Raw genomic sequence first — 21514 nt, 5'->3', positions numbered from 1 at the left:
TGTGACATGGCTGTGATCCATGAAGGGGCTCTTGGTATATAGATCTAGTTTGTCCATTATCACCACTGTGCCCTGTTTCTTTGTATAAATGTGCCGCAGCTTACCCACCCTCTGCACTGGGCCCGTCACTTGTTTCTAGTGTTGGCTGTTGCAGAGAACTAGCTACTTCTGCAGGGCTCCCTTGACATGTGTGAGTTTCTCTAAGCTTTCAGTACATTTCTGACTACAGTTTGGGGACCCATTAATGAGCTGGGAGTAATAATTTGCTGGTTATGACCCACATAAAAATTTTTAAAATATTAGAGTATTATTATATTAAATATTATTCTTTGGTGAAACCATTGTGTCAGTGTATATATTAAAGATAATACATATGTGAATGTTTGCACTGTATCAAATTTGTCATTGTGGATCGAAAGAGTTTTTTTAGAGGTAAACTTAAAAGCTGAATTGCTGGATGGTGTTATTACATTTTCATTATCTGTTTCCACCTTGCTCACCAGTGTGGTGCTGTTACTTTTTCTTTTTTGTGCTTTCCTGGCTGGTTCCATTTTCAGGAGCCATAGCCTGTTGAAAGCAGGGAGAAGCCTGGGTCAGTGAAGTGTGCCCATTCCCAGAGCTGCAGCTGGCCAGTCAGGTTCTCTGTCCTGATGGTTTGAACCAGGTCCCACAGACTCTGACTGGTTGATGGTAAATACTTCCAATGAGACTTCAGCTGATCCTTTGAGATTGGATTGTCATTTTCATTTTCTTTCTTTTCTGCATTCCTGTTGCATGAATAGGTATGGTTAATTCACTTTGATTGCATAAATGCAATTACACAAGTTCATGTGCATTTATATAACTGGGTAGAAGCTCATTTCCTGAGTTGTATATTATTAGTAGGGATATTCAGCTTTGTTTTAAAACAAGAAATGATTGTATATGTCAGCCTTCAGTAGCTTTCAAAGAAATTGTCTTTTTCTTAATTATCAAAATATTTTTATTGTAGACAATTAGGTTTCCCTGGTGGCTCAGCAGTGAAGAACCTGCCTGCAGTGCAGGAGAGCAGGGTTCAATCCCTGGGTTGGGAATTATGAAAATATAAAAAATACTTTAAAAGACAATTATGAAAATATAAAAATAAAAATCACCTGTAATTCCATCATTTGGAGATTAACCACTGAGAACCTTTAAAAAAAATACTACACTTTCAGTTCAGTTCAGTTCAGTTCAGTCACTCAGTCGTGTCCGACTCTTTGCGACCCCATGGACTGCAGCATGCCAGGCCTTCCTGTCCATCACCAACTCCTGGAGCCTACTCAGACTCATGTCCATTGAGTTGGTGATCCCATCCAACCATCTCATCCTTTGTCATCCCTTCTCTTTCCGCCTTCAATCTTTCCCAGCATCAGGGTCTCTTCAAATGAGTCAGTTCTTTGCATCAGGTGGCCAAAGTACTGGAGTTTCAGCTTTAACATCAGTCCTGCCAGTGAATATTCAGGACTGATTTCCTTTAGGATTGACTGGTTGAATTTCCTTACAGTTCAAGGGACTCTCAAGAGTCTTCAACACCACAGTTCAAAAGCATCAATTCTTCAGCGCTCAGCTTTCTTTATAGTCCAACTCTCACATCCGTATATGACTACTGGAAAAACCATAGCTTTGACTAGATGGACCTTTATTGGCAAAATAATGTCTCTGCTTTTTAATCTGCTCTCTAGGTTGGTCATAACTTTCCTTCCAAGGAGTAAGCGTCTTTTAATTTCATGGCTGCAGTCACCATCTGGTGATTTTGGAGCCCCCAAAAATAAAGTCTGTCACCATTTCCACCGTTTCCCCATCTATTTGGAGTATTTATAAATTATGATTGTGTTCAAACTTTTATTAATGTAATGTGCCATGAAAATTGTAGATAAGGTGGCTTCTTTAAACAGTAAACATGTTTTAACACTCCTAGTTTTTGCACACCATTTAAAGGGACCCAGGAAGTCTTGGCTTATTCTGCAATGTTATCTTAGGGATGTTGAGGTGACCTTCCCCTCGGAAGGAAGGCAGGGGTGTACTTCCAAACAAGAGGATTCTTCATAAATATTTGCTGAAAGGGACCTTTGTAGAATGCCTTGACATCTGATTGGCATAAGGGACCATGTTTTGAAGATCTGTGTTTGAGTCAGATGAACAGGATTATACGTATATGTGTTGTCCTGTTTTTTATTGTTGGATAACAAATTGCCTCCAAACACAGTGGCTTAAAACCATAACAGACATTTATTTTGTTCACAACTTGCACTTTGGGAGGGCCTAGAGGGAACAGCTTGTTCTACTCCACACTCCACATCCGGGGTGCTTTGAAGGCTTGGGGTGGAGTCGCCTGAATGTTCCCTCGCTCATGTGTTGCGGTCAGGGAACTGAGACTTAGAGGGGTCTTGTGAGGCCACGGCACCTACACGTGACTTTCCACGTGGCTGGGGGCTTCCCTGAAGCATGGAGGCTGGGCTCCCAGGGTGAGGATCCCAACAATGAAGGGGAGGAAGCTATAATCTTTTGCAGGAGTTTCCCAGAGCTGCCAAGACAAATACCAGGAACTGGATGCCTTAAAATGAAAATGTATTCCTTCATTGTTCTGGAGGCTCCAGGTCCAAAATCAGGGTGTCAGCAGGGCCATGGTCCCTCGAAGGCTCTGTGGAGCCTTGGTGCTTTGTAGCTTCTTGTTTGCTGGCAGGTTTTGGCATCTCTTGACCTGCAGACACACTACTCCAGTCTCTGCCTCCATCTTCCCTCTGTGTCTGTGTCTCTCCACCTCTTTAGTCATTCTGATTTGGGGCCCACACCCCCACCCCGCTCCCCCCACTCCCTCCGACATTATTACAACTAACTTACATCTGTTCAGACCCTGATTCTAAACGAGGTTGTTAACAGGTTCGTTGCCATGCTCTGGGTGGACATAAATTCAGGGTTACACTAACCCCCTACACCTTTCAGTGGCCAGGCCTCAGAAGTGCGCAGGGTCGCTTCCTGTACATTTGTTAGGAGCAAGTCACTAAGGCGAGACCAGGTGGAAGGGGTAGAAGTTAGACTCCATTCTAGGGGGGTGATGTCAGGAACTTGAGGGGTTATTTTTAAACCACCACATTTGTCTGGGTACAGATAATCCTCACACAAGCACCCAGTGAAATACTGTCTTCTTTGTACAGATGTATGTATGTGTACATATAAAACAGATTTTTAAGGGGCCTCCCTGGAAACGGAGCCTCGGGTTTTAGTTAGTTTTGGCAAAAGCTAACAGAGATTTTGTTGTAAAGATCTGTGTTGACTCCTTTGAGAATGGCACGGAGTGGCTCAGTTCATTCTTTTATTTTGTCAGAAAGCCAGTTAATGTTTGTGAGTCTGAAGACTTACCGAGAACTTGGTGGTCTTTTGACTAGTTGTTGCCCCATAGCCACGTGGTGATCCTAAAGGCAGTTGAGGTACTAATTTCCTGATATCTGAGATGGTTGGAGGAAGAGTCTGGAAGGCCCTAAATTACCGAGTAGCACTTTGTTCAGGGAAGGTTGAGCTTCCTGCCACTGTGTCCATTTTCACTCGCCAAAAGTGAGAGTCAGGAGTGGTTTCCTTTTCCATAGTTTCGTCTGTGACATTCTTTCTAGGTTGGTTTCTTGCAGGCACGTATCTGCTATGACATGTTGAGATTTTTCACTAATTTGTTAAAATATGAAAACGGACACTGGACGATCCCCTGGAGAAGGGAATGACTACCCACTCCAGTTTTCTTGCCTGGAGAATTCTGTGGACAGAGGAGCCTGGCAGGCTACAGTCCAGAGAGTAGCAGAGTAGGACATGACTGAGCGACTAACACCACTATAGTGCAAAGAAAATTGTTTGAGTAATGTTTCTTTCCTTTGTGGTGGAAATACACTTCCTGTGTCATTCCTGACCTAACAAAGAAGTGAAGTGGAATGATGGGAGAGGGGACTTGGCAACACGTGAACTGTTCTGTGTCCAGGAAGAGAAAAGCTTCAATAGAAGAGGCAGTAGAAGGTGGAGGGAGGCAGGTCCTGTTCCACGTGCCTTGGCCCCGTGTTGTCACTCACCTGTGTGATCTGTGTCCCTGTCGAGGTGGCCTCTGAGCCGCAGGTTTATCCTCTGTGACAGGGTGATGTGGGTCCTGAGGAGGCTCTGGAAAGCATTATTTGAGGCAGGTGGCATGAAAATATCCTGCATTTCTAGGACTTTCCTGTCGTGAGTGATGCATAGTAGAGGTTTTCGTTGGGTGGTGAGAGCCCCAGGCCGTGTGGCTCCTGTTCCTGTTTGGACCTGAGGTGAGGGCTGCTCCCTTCAATCATAGCAGTGGTGGTTTCTATGAGTTGCTTCCTGTGGAAGATTCTGTCTTTTGAAAAGGAGGCAACAAATGTCAAGCAGTCTAGCCATTTGTCCTGCTTTGAAAGAAAAAGTGAAAGTATTCATTGCTCAGTCTTATCCAACTCTTTGGACCCCTGTGGACTGTAGCCTGCCAGGCTCCTCTGTCCTTGAGATTTCCCAGGCAAGATACTAGAGTGGGTTGCCATGTACTTAATATAAGAACAACCATTTTAACGATTTTTCAGCGAGCAGTTCATTGGCATCAAGTACATTCACATCATTATGCGACTGTCACCACCATCCCACTCCAGAGCTTTCTCATCTTCCCACCGGAAGTTCTGTCCGTGTGAAGCACTGCCTCTGTGTCCTCCCCCCCACCCCCCTCCCCGTGTGGCGTCTGTGGTCCTGCCTTCTGTGTCTGTGGACTCGACTGCTCACAGCGCCCACTCAGCAGGATCTCACAGTGTTTGTGCCTTGGCGTCTGGCTTACTTCACTCAGCACACTCACGTTCTTATACCACTGCTCCCACACGCACACATGTACACTCACTAATCTCTTACTCATGTGCCCTTAAACCGTTTCTGGACCTTGAATAACCCAAGTTCTCATACTGTGTAGTGTCCTGGGTCTCTTAAACTCCCAAGAGTAGGTCTTGACCTCAACACTTGTGCCCATCTGTCTCTCAGCTCCTCCCTGTGGTCTGGACTCAGCCTCCTTCTGCTGCCCACCTGCCCCTGCACACCTCTCCCCGTCTCCCTCATGTCTTTTTTGGGGGCCCTGCTTGGCCTTCTCCCCACTGATGGGGGAGCCGGGGCAGTGGTGTGCAGACCCCACGTTGCGCAGGCGGATCAGGTGTGCTGAGTCCTGGGGTCCTTCAGTGGCCCCTGGGCGGGAAGACAGCCTGCTTTTCAGTGGCCCTGCCTCCTCTGGATGTGCGTGAGCTGTGGGTGAGTATCCGTCTCCCTTAGTTAGTCAGCAGTTTCTCACAGCTTCTCCTCATGCCTCACTCAGAGGGAAGTGCCTCCTCCTGCTGGTGCTTGCTTCCTGTCCGCTGTCATTTAGCCTCTCTGGGCTGTGGTTTTCGGCAGAGGCCTGTGGTGGAGAGGTGGGGTCCGGGTAGGCTGAGGCACTCCCTTTTCACATGGGCCAGGCTGTGGAGGATTTCTTCTGCTTCACTGGTGAACCCTCCGGCCTCTGCCCTGGGCCATTGGGAAATGTAGGGGGCAGGGCTCTTTTTGGTGGTGACGCACATTGCGGGGGTGAGGGTGCTGCTGGTTTGGGGAGGGGTGAGGGGAGCAGGGCTGCTGAACATGCTGCCATATGGAGAGCCTGTAAAGTAAAGAATGCCCCACCTTCACGTGTGCATGGTGTGCCCCCATTAAATGTCGCAGGTCCATCTGGTAGGTTCCAGTTGGAAGCTGGGGCCAGGAGAAGTTACGTGAGGTGGCCAAAGATAAAGCAGATTTGTAGCATACCTGAAACCAGAATCCACGGAACCTTCCATCTCCTTCCACGTCTTTTTATTTTCTTCAAAAAAATTACCACCCTCCCCCATCTTCTTTCTGTTGCTCTCAATCTCTCTACTTATTTCTTTCTTGTTCCTCTCTTTTATCCCTTTATGCGCCTCAGAAACCCTTATGATAGCTGATAAATTGTTGGAGCTATATATACTGTGATAAGACGACTCAGTTGGGGGAGTGGAATTTGAATTGTCCCTGGGTGTCCATGGGGGTTGGTTCCCACACGCCCTGTGGATGCCAACCTCTGCAGTGCTCAGGCTGTACGTGTCGAGTGGCTGCATGCAGCCAGCCCTCACGTCCTGGGTTCAACCAGTTGCGGGTGTGGCACCCTCGGATACAGGGGGCCACAGGTAAGAAGTAACAAACAGGAAGTATCTATACCTCTAAAAGGTCTTGAACCTCTCTAGATTCCACTCAGAAAATGAAAGTTCCAGGATTCTCTGATTGTCCAGTAGTTAGAACTAGTAACTTTCACTGTGATGACCTGGGTTTGATCCCTGGTCAGAGAACTGAGATGCTGCAAGCTGTGAGGCGTGGCAAAAAAAAAAAAAAAAGTTAATTTCATCTCATCATCATCTAACTCATCTTTCTTTTCCACTAAAACCAGCCTTGTACTTAAAAAGTTTGAAAAAGGATTTGTTCTTAACTTTGCTTTTCAGTTTTAGTTACTGGCAGTGCCACAAGAAGGGCTGATGCTGAAGCTGAAACTCCAATACTTTGGCCACCTGATGAGAAGAACAGACTCGCTGGAAAAGACCCTGATGCTAGGAAAGATTGCAGGCAGGAGAAGGGGGCGACAGAGGATGAGATGGTTAGATAGCATCACTGACTCAATGGACATGAGTTTGAGCAAATATGGGAAATAGTGAAGAACAGGGAAGCCTGACCTGCAGCAGTCCATGGGGTCCCAAAGAGCTGGACATGACTTAGTGACTAATCTTAGTGTGTACCGTGTGTAGACTAATCATAGAAAGTTTAAACATGAAAAAGTAGAGAGAGTGATCTAATGGACGCTCAGTGTCCAGCATCAAAATTCAGTGACTATACCTCATGTGGTTTGAATCATTCTTGTTTCAATGTGTATCTCTAAAATGTGGGATCATCTTTTTCTCGTAACTACCCTAGCCAAAATTCCCAATAATTTCTTAGTATCAGATATCCAGCCGGTGTTCACATTTCTGCACGTGATACTTGAAATCACAACAATGACTTAGGTCAGCTGTAGGGTTTTGGACTGGACACGTCACCTTACTGCTTGTGCCGTGGTTTCTCTGAGAACATGCATGTTCAGAGGACCAGCATTTGGCCCACAGGCACCATAATCTTGAAGCGTCTGGGCGACAGCTTGTCTGTTGTGGTGAGTGGTGCTGGTGTGAGTGTGTAATCCTATCAAGATGCCATAAATAAATAATCACTGACTGGCACTTAACTGATGCTGGTACACTCTCTTCTCCCCTGTTATTGCTCAGGGACTGTGCTATCTCCATGGACAGGTGGCTGCTGAGAACTGAGAAGTCCCAATTGAGATGCACTTTAAGCGTAAAAATGTGTTAGAGTGAACGAAAAAAAGTGAAATATCTCATTAATACTGTTTTGTTGATTACATCTTGAAATGACATTTTGGCTATATTTAGATTAAATGTTAATATTTAATTTCATCTCTTTCTTTTAAATGGGATAGATTCACATAACATAAAGCACACACCTTTTAATCATTTTAAAGTGTATAGGTCAGTGGATTTTAGTATGCACACAGTATTGTGCAAGCATACTAATGTTGTGCAAACTCTCTAATTGCAGAATGTTTTCATCGCCCCAAGAAGGAATGTGGGCCTGTGGACTGTTACTCCTCCCCGCACCCCTCCTCCTTCCAGCCCCCCAGGAACCGCTCATCTACCTTCTTCCTCTGTGGGTGTGCCTCTTCTGGGCATATAACCTTTTAGAGTGTGTCAGTACTTCTTTCTTTCTTTTTAAAAATATCTATCTGTTTATTTACTTGGCTGTGCCGGGGCTTAGTTGTGGCATGCAGGATCTTTACGTGTGGCACGTGGGGTCTAGTTCCCTGACTAGGGAGTGAACCCAGGCCCCCTGCATTGGGAGTGCAAGTCTTAGCCACTGGCCCACCAAGGAAGTTCCTTCGTTTCTTTTTATGAGTGAATAATATTCCACTATATGGATAGACTACTTTTATTTATTAATTCATCACTTGGACATTTGGGTTGTTGCCACTTTTTTGGCTGTTAGGAACAATTCTGCTGTGACCATCTGTGGACAATTTCTGTGTAGACATGTGTTTTCAGTTCTCTTGGGTATATACCTGGGCTTCCCTGGTAGCTCAGATGGTGGTAAAGAATCTGCCTGCAATGCAGGAGACCCAGGTTTGATCCCTGAGTCAGAAAGATCCCTTGGAAAAGGGAATGGCAACCCACTACAGTATTCTTGCCTGGAGAATTCCGTGGACAGTCTACCTAGGGTCATATACCTAGGAGTAGAATTTCTGGGTTGTTTAATAAGTATTTAGCTTTTTTTCCCCTTAGTTTTATTTATTTATTTTTGTTTGTGCTGGGTCTTCACTGTTGTGCAGGCTTTTCTCTAGTTGCAGCTGTGTGCTGTGCTCAGTCGTGTATGACTCTTTGTGACCCCATCGACTGAAGCCCACCAGGCTCCTCTGTCCACGCGATTCTCCAGACAAGAATACTGGAGGGGGTAGCAACTCCCTTCTTCAGGGGATCTTCCCAACCCAGAGATCATACTCGCATCTCTTGCCAAGTCTGCTGCATTGCAGGTGGGTTCGTTTCCGCTGAGCCACCAGGGAAGCCCCTGTTTACTTTGTGAGGAGCTGCCAAATTGTTTTCTGCAGCGACTTCACCATTTTACATTCTCATCATCTGGCTGGGAGGTTTTCAGTTTCTCCACACCCTTGTCAATGCTTGTTATTTCCCTTTTGTTTGATTCTTTAAATTGGCACCATCCTGGTGTGCGTGTTGGTTTTCGGAACATGGTAAGCTGTTGCAGACTTATTGCTTTGAAAGTTTACTATGGAATGTTGAGGTTATTTTCTTAGGAATCTAATGGAGAAATAGGTTGATCAATTATACTTGCTTCTGAAATAGAATGGCTATGATACATTCATTTATGGGCGATTCATTCCAAGGCCTTCTGAGCTAGTGTCTAATTGAATTTTGGTGGCACTTACTGCTTCCTTGTCTGCTGCTGAGAATTCCCAGGAAACAGGTCACACAGACCAGGAAGTCCAGCTCCTGTAAAATCACTCTTTACCAAAATGCGAAAATCATCTGGGCTGTTTAGGGTGCAATATGTAATTAATTTAAACATAATTTTGTTTAATGCTGGTGATTTTTTTTCCTTTATTTTGAACCCCTCAAAAAACTAAAAGCATTTTCATAGTTTCCCTGAAAATGATTCAACAAGATTTTCAGTAAATATAAAACTGCATACATAAAGTTCTCAGTGGAGTTTTATGATCCTTTTCTCATTTACTTAAATGGAGACTGTTTTTCCATGCATCAGGAAGTAGGTTGGGGGAGATAACTAAAATATATTTTCTTTGGAAGAATAAAGTCACACGGGAGACAGAAATATCTTCAGATATATCAAGTTGCAGCAATTCCTAAACCCTCAGGCAGTTGCAAACTCTAGTAAGGACTTTTATTTTGGATGGAACTTCAGCAATACATCAACCATGTACTTCCAGATGTTCAAGCTGGTTTTAGAAAAGGCAGAGGAACCAGAAATCAAATTGCAAACATCCGCTGGATCATTGAAAAAGCAAGAGAGTTCCAGAAAAACATCTATTTCTGCTTTTTTGACTATGCCAAAGCCTTTGACTGTGTGGATCACAATAAACCGTGGAAAATTCTGAAAGAGATAGGCATATCAGACCACCTGACCTGCCTCTTGAGAAACCTATATTCAGGTCAGGAAGCAACAGTTAGAACTAGACATGGAACAACAGACTGCTTCCAAATAGGAAAAGGAGTATGTCAAGGCTATGTATTGTCACCCTGCTTATTTAACTTACATGCAGAGTACATCATGAGAAACGCTGGGCTGGAAGAAGCACAAGCTGGAATCAAGATTGCCAGGAGAAATCTCAATAACCTCAGATATGCAGATGACACCACCCTTATGGCAGAAAGTGAAGAGGAACCAAAAAGTCTCTTGATGAAAGTGAAAGAGGAGATGAAAAAGTTGGCTTAAACCTCAACATTCAGAAAACGAAGATCATGGCATCTAGTCCCATCACTTCATGGGAAATAGATGGGGAAACAGTGTCAGACTTTATTTTTTGGGGCTCCAAAATCACTGCGTATGGTGACTGCAGCCATGAAATTAAAAGATGCTTACTCCTTGGAAGAAAAGTTATGACCAACCTAGATAGCAAATTAAAAAGCAGAGACATTACTTTGCCAACAAATGTCCGTCTGGTCAAGGCTATGGTTTTTCCAGTGGTCATGTATGGATGTGAGGGTTCGACTGTGAAGAAAGCTGAGAACCAAAGAATTGATGCTTTTGAACTGTGGTGTTGGAGAAGACTTTTTGAGAGTCCCTTGGACTGCAAGGAGATCCAACCAGTCCATCTTAAAGGAGATCAGTCCTGGGTGTTCATTGGAAGCACTGATGCTAAAGCTGAAACTCCAGTACTTTGGCGACCTTATGCCAAGACTTGACTCATTGGAAAAGAGTCTGATGCTGGGAGGGATTGGGGGAAGAAGGAGAAAGGGACGACAGAAGATGAGATGGCTAGATGGCATCATCGACTCAATGGACATGAATTTGGGTAAACTCCGGGAGTTGGTGATGGACAGGGAGGCCTCAGTGCAGTTCAGTTCAGTTTAGTCACTCAGTTGTGTCTGACTCTTTGCGATTCCATGAATTGCAGCACGCCAGGCCTCCCTGTCCATCACCAACTCCCGGAGTTCACTCAGACTCACGTCCATCGAGTCAGTGATGCCATCCAGCCATCTCATCCTCTGTTGTCCCCTTCTCCTCCTGCCCCCAATCCCTCCCAGCATCAGAGTCTTTTCCAATGAGTCAACTATTCGCATGAGGTAGCCAAAGCACCGGAGTTTCAGCTTTAGCATCATTCCTTCCAAAGAAATCCCAGGGCTGATCTCCTTCAGAGTGGACTGGTTGGATCTCCTTGCAGTCCAAGGGACTCTCAAGAGTCTTCTCCAACACCACAGTTCAAAAGCATCAATTCTTCGGCGCTCAGCCTTCTTCACAGTCCAACTCTCACATCCATACATGACCACAGGAAAAACCATAGCCTTGACTAGACGAACCTTGTTGGCAAAGTAATGTCTCTGCTTTTGAATATGCTATCTAGGTTGGTCATAACTTTTCTTCCAAGGAGTAAGTGTCTTTTAATTTCATGGCTGCAGTCACCATCTGCAGTGATTTTGGAGCCCCCCAAAAAAATAAAGTCTGGCACTGTTTCCACTGTTTCCCCATCTATTTCCCATGAAGTGATGGGACAGGATGCCATGATCTTCGTTTTCTGAATGCTGAGCTTTAAGCCAACTTTTTCACTCTCCTCTTTCACTTTCATCCAGAGGCTTTTTGGTCCCTCTTCACTTTCTGCCATAAGGGTGGTGTCATCTGCATATCTGAGGTTATTGATATTTCTCCTGGCAATCTTGATTCCAGCTGTGTTTCTTCCAGTCCAGCATTTCTCATGATGTACTCTGCATAGAAGTTAAATAAGCAGGGTGACAATATACAGCCTTGACGTACTCCTTTTCCTATTTGGAACCAGTCTGTTGCTCCATGTCCAGTTCTAACTGTTGCTTCCTGACCTGCATACAGATTTCTCAAGAGGCAGATCAGGTGGTCTGGTATTCCCATCTCTTTCAGAATTTTCCACAGTTTATTGTGATCCACACAGTCAAAGGCTTTGGCATAGTCAGTAAAGCAGAAATAGATGTTTTTCTGGAAGTCTCTTGCTTTTTCCACGATGCACCAGATGTTGGCAATTTGATCTCTGGTTCCTCTGCCTTTTCTAAAACCAGCTTGAACATCAGGAAGTTCAGAATTCACGTATTGCTGAAGCCTGGCGTGGAGAATTTTGAGCATTACTTGACTAGCGTGTGAGATGAGTGCAGTTGTGCGGTAGTTTGAGCATTCTTTGGCATTGCCTTTCTTTGGGATTGGAATGAAAACTGACCTTTTCCAGTCCTGGTATGCTACAATTCATGGGGTCGCAAAGAGTCGGACTCGACTGAGCGACTGAACTGAACCGAAGGGTAATGAGTGGAGGAGGGACAAGTCAGATTGCCGTAATTGTTGTAGAAATGATTTGCCCAGGACATTGGCTTTCGGAATTATCAGCATATAATTATTGAAGTGCCCCTTTTCTTTTTGTGTCCTCTTTCATCACTGATATTCAGCGGGAAGGTGGTTTGTTAGCTATGCAGGGTAGAGATTTAAGGGTGCAGTTCAGCTGTGTTAAATATATTCACATTGTTGTGCAGGAAGTATCTGGAACTTTTTCACCTTGCAGCGCTGAGTCTATGCCCAGTAAACACTAGTCTGTCCAACCTACCCCACCCCTTGCCCTTGGCAGCCACCTTTCTGCTTTATGTTTTCATGATTTTGTCTGCTTTAGACACTGTGCATATAATAGAATCATATAGTGCTTGCCCTTTTTTGATTAGGTTAGCATGATGTCCTCAAGGTTCACCTACATTTTGACATGTAACATTCTTTTTAAAGGTTGTGTAGTATACTATTCCATTGTATGTATGTGCCACATTTTTGTTTATTTCTTTAAATTTTTTTTTAATTTATGATATAGTGTTAGTTTTAGGTGTACAGTAATGTGAATCAGTTATACAGACACATAGATCCCCTCTTTTTTTAAAGATTTTTTCCACATAAGCCATTACAGAGTATTGAGTGGAGTCCCTAGGCTGTAGAGCAGGTTCTTATTATCTGTTTTATATACAGTAGTGTGTATATGTCGCCCCAGTCTCCCAGTTTATCCCTCCCAATGCTTTTGGCCACCTGGTGTGAAGAGCTGACTCACTGGAAAAGACCTTGATGCTGGGAAAGATTGAAGGCAATTGGAAAAGGGGTGGCAGAGAACGAAGTGGTTGGATAGCATCACTGCCGCAGTGGACGTGAGTCTCAGCGAACTGGGCGGTAGTAAAGGACTGGGAGAAGGGGAACCTGGTGTGCTGCGGTCCGCTGGGTCACAAGGAGTCAGACATGACTCAGCAACTGAAAAACAGCACCTCTGTTTTTAGAGTCTACATATAAGCCATATCATATAATATTTGTCGTTCTTTGATTTACTTCACTCAGTATCAATCTCTAGGTCCATCCAGGTTGCTGCAAATGGCATTACTTTGTTCTCTCTTGTTGCTGAGTGATATTACATTGTGTGTATGTATCACATCTTTTTTATCCATTCCTCTGTTTATGGACATTTAGGTTGCTTCCATGTCCTGGTAAGGTAAATAGTACTACAGTGTGTAATGGAGTGCGTATTTGAATTATAGTTTTCTCCAGATACATGCCCATGAATGGGATTGCTAGGTTATATGGTATTTCTATTTCTAGTTTTTAAAGTAATTTCCATACTGTTCTCCATAGTGTCTGTACTTAGTCACGGGCTTAGCATGTCCTCAAAGGTTCGTGCATGTTGTAGCATGTGACATTCTTTCTTTTTAAAGGCTGTGTACTGTTCCATTGTTCGTATATGTTGTATTTCCTTTATCCATTCATCCATTGAGGGATCCTAGGTTGCTTCAGTTCGTGGTGCTGCTGTGAACATGGATGCAGATATCTCTTCAAGATCCTGCTTTGTGTTCTTCTGAGTATATATCTCAAAGTGGGACTGCTGGGTCTTGGGGCCATGTTTTGCCGTTTTAATAGAACATGTGCAAGCCTTTTCTGAGAGTAGCAGGAGCTATGAGCTGTGTGGATATGACTCCCCGCTGGCCCACATGGAAGGTGATGGGCCACGGTTGTGATGTTCCCTCCCTGAGAGATTAATTGTACAGATGGTATCACTGTGACTTGTTTCCTGTTGTGCCAGACCTCCTGAAATAAACACCAGAATCGTTTGGCCAGATTTTGTTTCTAGGTGTGCATCCTTGTATTCATAAACACCTTCCTCTAGAAAGCCCAGTCCAGGACGAAGAAAGACTGAGGGCTGGACAGAGAGATCCATCAGGAAATGGAAGCACAGAAGGGTGCCGGGAGGGCGTCATTGTCCTCCTTTACCCAGGAATGGGCAGAAGCCAGTCTTCAGGTAACAGCCAGCTGGTCGACAAACTTTGTTGATTATGACACAGTAAGAAACTTCATGTTGTGGCCTACTTAGCTCTGTGTACAAAAGATCACTTACCTGTGTGATGCAGACTGCTGTTTGATGTCACCTCTCCTTCAGGGTACAGCACCAGGTACAGTCACTAGATCACTGTCCTGCTGGGGTTTGGATCCCCATTTGTCACTGGGTTGCAGTCCTGCTGGGGTCAGATCCCCATTTGGCAGGCGTGCAGTGAGGAGGAGCTTCATCTCTGGGGCAGGCCTGCCAGGCTCGGACTTGGGCTCTGCCTGTTTGCTGTTGAGAAGGCCACGTGAAATCAAGTCTCTAAAGCCACCTGTGCCTTAGTTTCCTTTCCCCCACAGTGGGATTGTGTTTTGCCTCCTCACACAGCTGTGTGAGGGTCACAGGGCTGAGGTGTGGAGCGCCCTGGGGCCACCTGGCACCTGGTGGTGACTCTGTGCCTGTGTACAGGCTGCTGGTTACACTGAGCCCCGCGATCACATGCTTACTTTTTTGTGTTCTTCTTTGTTTTCCTGAGGCCTCCGTTGCTTTGTCCTCTGTTGTGGGCATTCCCAACATGTAGCTAGCTGGGGGTGATCCCCTCTATCCCCTGAGCTTGCAGTCTGGATGGAAGGAGGAATGTTGGAAGTTAGAAAGGATCAGGAGGCTTCACAGGTGGTGGCGGTGGTTCAGTTGCTCAGTCGTGTCCGATTCTTTGCAATCTCATGGACTGTAGCACGCCAGGCCTCCCTGTCCTTCACTATCTCCCGGAGTCGGCTCAATTCATGTCCATTGAGTTGGTGATGCTATCCGACTATCTCATCCTCTGCTGCCTTCTTCTCCTTTTGCCTTCAGTCTTTCCCAGCATCAGAGTCTTTTCCAGTGAGTCAGCTCTTCATATCAGGTGGCCAAAGTATTGGAGCTTCAGGCCTCAGTCCTTCCGATGAGTATTTCAGGGTTGATTTCCTTTAGGATTGACTGGTTTCATCTCCTTGCAGTCCAGCGACTGTCAAGAGTCTTCTCCAACACCACAGTTCAAAAGCATCAGTTCCTTGCCACTTAGCCTCCTTTATGGTACAACTCTCACATCCATACATGACTACTGGAAAAACCATAGCTTTGACTGTCAGGCAGGTGGAGCGGTTGCTGAACACCCACCCCTAGCCAGTTTTAACTTCTGGTTGAGACGGACTGTACCTGGGTTCCCCCAGAGAGAGACCGCAGTTACTGTGGGGTTGCTGTTTCTGCAGGCATGGAGTGGAGACAGCCAGAGGAGCCGCCCACCCTTGCCTGGGCTGCAGGCTGGTGGTGGGACACCGATACTACTCCTCCCCAGGCATCCAAGTTCATACCGGGGGGCTGGTGCAGGGGCTACTCCCCAGCCTTTCTCCCACAGTCACGTCCCGTCAGGGCTTTTCTAAGTTGTCGGGTTGTCAGTGTTTCATTTTACATGTTTATCTTCTTTGCAGGCCGTTTTAGTGAATAATATCACCACAGGCGAGAGGCTCATCAGAACCTTGCAAGGTAAGTTCCACTCCCCACTTTACACCAGATGTCAGGTTTGTTGGGAAAAACCCAACTTTGCTCCATCCTATTCTGGGGTCTCTTATCAAAATATGATGATGGGTAGAAAGTGAAAGTGTTAGTTGCTTAATCATGTGCAACTCTTCACAACGCCATGGACTGTAGCCCGCCAGGCTCCTGTGTCTGTGGGATTCTACAGGCAAGAATACTGGAATGGGTAGCCATTCCCTTCTCTAGGGGATTTTGCTGACCTAGGGATCAAACCCAGGTCTCCTCCATTGCAGGCACGTTCTTTACTGACTGAGCCACCAGGGAAGCCCTAATGATGGGTAGTGTTGGAGTAATTGAGTAATCTTTATTCTTTTTGCCAACTGTATGTCTTTATCTTTTTACAGTGTTATTGAATACATTGCAAGCTGTTATGAGGAGATTTCAGATTCTTATTTTGTGATACATTAAGAAATATATAAATGATACGTGTGTCATCTGTTTTATATATATACATATTATGTATATATGATATACGTATGCTCTCGTTTCATTGGGTTTCCTGAATTCAGATTTTCTTCATGAAATTTATATAAAAGTGATTCAGCCCAATTTAATTGCGTATCTTTGCTGCTCTCACTCAGTTTGGCAGCCAGAGTTTGTTTTTCTTTGGGCCCTTCCGCAGCAGTGGGGAAGGTGGAGATGGGGTGAGCCCCTCTGTGTGGTGTGACCAGAGGGGCCAGAGGGGCCACTGCAGCCTTACTACCTGGTGAAGGGAGCACTGGGTCCTGTGATCCTTGACCTGACCCTGGTCTCGCCTGTGCCCCTAGTTAGGAACTCAGCGCCTTCAGCCTCAGTTTCCACCTCTAAGATGGGAAGGTCAGTCTAGAACTGGGCTGCAGAATAGTAGCCCTGAGACCCACTATGTGGGACTCGTTTAGGCAGTAAACATTTGTGATGTGGCTCATGGGACAGAAGAACTGGAGTTTTAATTTTTGTTTACTTTTCTGCAATTTAAAATTAAAACTGATACTTGTCTCAGTTATTGGGAAGCTTAAGTATCTTTGGGACAACTCGCTTATACCAGTATTATTTTAATTGTATATATTATGAAATCTAAATTCAGATCAAGAAGTCCCAATTCCTCTTTAACATCTGAATTGAGATGTGCTACAACTGTAAAATACACACCAGGTTTCAAAGACTTAGTATTAAAAAAAAAGTATAAAATATCTCATTCTTTTTTTTTTTTTTACATTAATTCTGTGTTGCCATGATCATATTTTAGATCTGTTGGGTTAAATGAAATATATTATTAAAATTAATTTCACCTGGTTTTATTTACTTTTAAAAAATGTGGTTCTAGGGAATTTTAAATGATCTGTGTGGCTTATATTAATTATAGTCCTTTTCAGCAGTGCTGGTCTAGAACTCTAATTCCAAACCAGCTTCTAAGAATATTAATAGGGGAAACGCAGAGTTACACTAAGTTAAATGGGTCAGTTTACTGCCGGGGTTTCTCAGAGCTGATGACCTGCTGGTCTGTCCTCAGGGATGGCATACAGCCTGCAGCCTATCTTATACTTAGTATTTTAAACAGCCTTAATCAGGTGTGATTTACATGTGATAAACTACACATATTCAATTATTTTGGCTGCACTGGGTCTTTGTCACAGCATGCAGGCTTTCTCCAGTTGTGGCACATGGACTTGGTTGCCCCGTGGCATGTGGTATCTTAGCTCCTCAACTAGAGATCGAACCTGCGTCCCCTGCACTGGAAGGTGGATTCTTAACCCCTGGACCACCAGGGAAGGCCCCCGCACGTATTTAAAGTGCAGTCCCACTAGTTTTGACACGAGTGGCTCTTCAGGAAACCACCGCAGCATCAACACAGTGAACACGTCTATCACCCCAAGAAGCTTCTTTGTGCCCCTTGATAGTCCTCCCCAGGCCCTGTCTGATCTGCTTTCTGTCCCTCTAGTCTGTAGTTTTCATGATTTTGTGTATATGGAATCAGATGGCATATACCCTTTTTTGTGAACCTTCTTTCACTCAGCATAATTATCTTGAAATTCATCCGTGCTACTGGGGCTGCAGTAAATAGTCTGTTCCTTTTTTATTGCTGAGTAGTATTCCACCGTCCTGGGTTTGGTTTGTTACGAAATTTATGTTTTTTAGGTTAGGTTTATTGAAGTATAATTTATACACAATGAAGTTCTCCCTTTGTAGTGTACCTTTCAGTGTATTTTGACATAAAGTCAAGACATAGCTCATGTCCCACTCCAGGAATTCCTCCCCGCCGCCCTCACTTCAGCCTCAGGCACCCAGTGAAACATTCTCTACTCCCGTAGTTTTGTCTTTTCAAGCATGTCATATAAATAAATGCTTTTGAGGTGGATCCATGTTGCAGTGTGTATCAGCAGTTCAGAGTGTCTTTCACTTTTTAAAAATTTTAAACCGCTCCCCCCAGCACACCCGTCTCCCCTCTCCCCACTGCCCCAAGAGCCTCCTGGGTCTAGAACTGTGATGACCGACCTTGGGGAAGCTCAGGTCTGTCCGGGGCTGTGTCCCAGGCCCTCGTCGCTGTCCTCAGCCCATTCCGGTGTCACCTTTGTGGCACTTCTTCCTTCTGCCGCAAACTTAGTTGTTGGTCAGTGAGCTGCTGCTTTTTTTTGCAGAGCTTTTACGAGCCAGGGCTGCAGCCATGGGGCAGATGGATTTCCTCAAAGAAAGCTGTTGTTTCCCAAACAGGAGGGTCGGTGACTGAGTGCACAGGAGGCCTCAGAGAATAATTGGGCTGTGAGCAAATAACAGGAGAAGGATACTGGCAGGTAGCCTGGGGGCTGAGAATGGGGTGCGGAGGGATTACGTAGGCGAGGCTGCTTCTCTGACCAGGTGTTGAAATCGATTTTTCAGACTGAAGGATATGGAGCTGCTGAGAGCAGCATTGTGAGCAGTTCAGGGTGTGTTATGTCTAGGAGGGAAACAGGCGATAGGACCTCCTGATGCGTTGTAAGGGTTGGAGGTCAAAAGGACATTTAGGAGAAACATGTGGGAAGGAATCCGGGTGCTGGTTCCTATAGGATCACACACCTTCTGGGCTGCTTCCCGGATCCGGGTGGGGAGGTTCCTGGGGTGGGGCCCTGGCCTCATCGCTTCCTCTTTCCCCCCTTGTTCTCTTGGTGCCCCGGCCCCTTGTGTTCCCATGGTGGGTGTTGGTGTGTCTTCTGTGCTCAGGATGGCCGTGCCGGCGACCCCAGTCATTTCGTGTCCTCCTCTTGGTTTAGACCAGTTAAAGGCCCTGCAGAAGAGTTATGGCAGGCTGCAACAGGATGTCCTCCAGTTTCAGAAGAACCAGACCAACCTGGAGAGGAAGTTCTCCTACGACCTGTAAGTTTGTCCGCATCACGTGTGCGCCGCTCAGGGGCTGTTAGCCATCATGCAAGAGGGCAATTCTCCTTAGCAGGAAATAACTAACTCCATCTACCAAAAAATACATAACTGAGAACTCTGTAAAGTGCAGGTGTACTAGTTAAATCGGTAATCGAAAGCCTTTAAAAATCTGTTCCAAAAGTGCTCAGATGTGACCTAAGTCAAAGTCATAGACTTTAAGGAGTTTGGTATAATATCATGTAATTTATCACTCGGCATTGGTACTGTGGACATTTTGTTTCCTTGAGGCTTTTAAGTGTCTTTCCAAATTTTTGCAGTGAGAATGGAGTTTTTTTTTAACTTTATAGAGTTAGGATTGACAAATAATCATTGTGTGTGTTTAAGACATAAAAGCATGATATTTTGATACACCTATACATTGTGAAATGACGCCCATGTCCGTCCATAATCCCCTGTCTTTACCTTTATGTGTATGGTGAGAACACTTAAGATCTAGCAAATTGCAAGTGTAAAATGCATTATTGTTAACTGTAGTCACCATGCCGTAGATTAGATCTCCAGCATATAGTTAGGACAGTCTGTTTTAAGCTAATGACTTTAGTAGCATACAAAAACTCTATACTTATACATATCAGAGTACTTTTGTGGTCAAAAGAATAAACATTTAAAAAGTTTGGCTAAACCCCTTAGTAAGATAGTAAAAACCAATTTAGAGGGTAGAGAGTAAAGTTGTAGTCTGTTTATTTTTCTCTCCCTTTTCCTTCATAGAAAGAGTATACCCCAGACACAGGAAATTTGGGATTCAGAGACAACCAGCTGCCCATGACCCCAGCCCTCTTTTTTCTTTGATGTATTGTTATTGTTCAGTTCGATAAGTTGTGTCTGATTCTTCGTGACCTCATAGACTGTAGCATTCTAGGCTCCTCTGTCCTCTGCTGTCTCCCAGAGTTTGCTCCAATTCATGTCCATTGAGTTAGTGATACTATCCAACCATCTCATCCTCTGCCGCTCTCTTCTCCTTTTGCCTTTAATCTTTCCCAGCATCAGGGTCTTTTCTAATGAGTCAGCTCTTCGCATTAGGTGGCCAAAGTATTGGAGCTTCAGCTTCAGCAACAGAACTTCCAATGCATATTCAGGGTTGATTTCCTTTAGGATTGGCAGGTTTGCTCTCCTTGCAGTCCAGGGAGCTCTCAAGAGTCTTCTCCAGCACCACAGTTTGAAAGTGTCAGTTCTTCGGTGCTCAACGTTCTTCAGTGGTCTGACTCTTACATCCGTGCATGACCACTGGAAAAACCATAGCTTTGACTATACAGAACTTTGTCGGCAAAGTGATGTTTATCTTTTTAATACACTGTCTAGGTTTGCCGTAGCTTTCCTTCTGAGGAGCAAGCGTCTTTTTATTTCATGGCTACAGTCACCGTCCTCAGTGATTCTGGAAGCCCAGCACTGCTTCTGTGTTTTCCCCTTCTGTTTGCCATGAAGTCCTGGGACCGGATGCCATGATCTTGTGCAAGGCTCTTTGTACTTGTTTTTGGAAGGGCTGAGAGCAAGTGAAAACAGTATTTCCCTTTTGTAGATTTACAAATTTGGAAATGGCTGTGCACCTGCTCATTGCCAATCCTGAGCTTCTGGGAAGTTGTTTGATCACAGTGACTTGCACATATTTTGTTCTTTGCTGACACAGGCATCTTTTTGTTTGCTCCGTTTAGGCTACTGTGCACTTGTCCACCTCCTGTGGCTTGTATGTTCATGAGAATTTTATTTCCATGAATGTTTCACCAGGTCTTTCCTTGATCTCTATATTGCTGTCCAAGGTCAGATGCTCTGTCTTCCCTTTTTTTCTGCAGTTCTGATGCCCTTCTGTGTGTGGTACTCTGAGACCCAGCAAGTCCTTTGAACTAAAGGTTTGTTGCAAGAGTGAGAGGTTGAGTACAGTTACACTTGGCTCTGAAATACCTGCAGCTCCAAAGAGGCAGCCAGGGGATAGAGAGAGCCCTGCTCAGTCTGGTTTCTGGGTTCAGCCTTACCTCTTTCTGTCTCTGTGACCCTGGTCAGTGTTGGTCTGATCACTCCTAACTTCCTTATTTGTATGTGTGTATGTGTATATGTATTTATTTAATTGCTATTTCTTTTGGGGGGAAATATTTATTTTTTCAAGTCTGTTGAGGTCCTTTGTTCTTTTTTATTAATTCTAAATAATTTCCAGCTGTTCTGTCTTACAGTGCTTTTTGACCCCTTTCTCCCTTGCTTCTCTGTCCGAAACTCCAAACAAATGTATAACAAAACTACTCCTGGAATCCTCACGTTCTTATCTTTCTCTTTGGTATTTTCTGTATTTTTATATTGGGAATAATTTTAAATTTTAAAAATTATACAATTTTTATAATTGTAGAACTGGATTATAACCCAGTACTGTTTCCATTTATAGTTATTACAAAATAATGGCAAGAT

The 21514-nt window shown here is 44.6% G+C and overlaps 1 protein-coding gene across 30 annotated transcripts in view; it reads left to right on the top strand.

Moving 5' to 3' along the window:
* The window catches only part of GOLM1 (golgi membrane protein 1), a 59913-nt gene that overhangs the window by 16629 nt on the left and 21770 nt on the right, over positions 1-21514 (top strand). For all 30 annotated transcript variants that reach the window (XM_086416874.1, XM_086416868.1, XM_086416873.1 and 27 more), the window contains exons 4-5: positions 15628-15682; positions 18958-19060. In XM_086416874.1, the coding sequence (XP_086273000.1) occupies positions 15628-15682; positions 18958-19060 (158 nt within the window). The remainder of the gene's footprint in view (positions 1-15627; positions 15683-18957; positions 19061-21514) is intronic.

The sequence above is a fragment of the Bos grunniens genome, chromosome 8 (assembly GCF_055505025.1).
Source record: "Bos grunniens cultivar Pamir isolate PY7600 chromosome 8, Bosgru_T2T1.0, whole genome shotgun sequence".
NCBI classification, from domain to species: domain Eukaryota; kingdom Metazoa; phylum Chordata; class Mammalia; order Artiodactyla; family Bovidae; genus Bos; species Bos grunniens.
The sequence above is the reverse complement of the archived record's forward strand: the minus strand, read 5'-3'. Positions and strand labels throughout refer to the sequence as shown.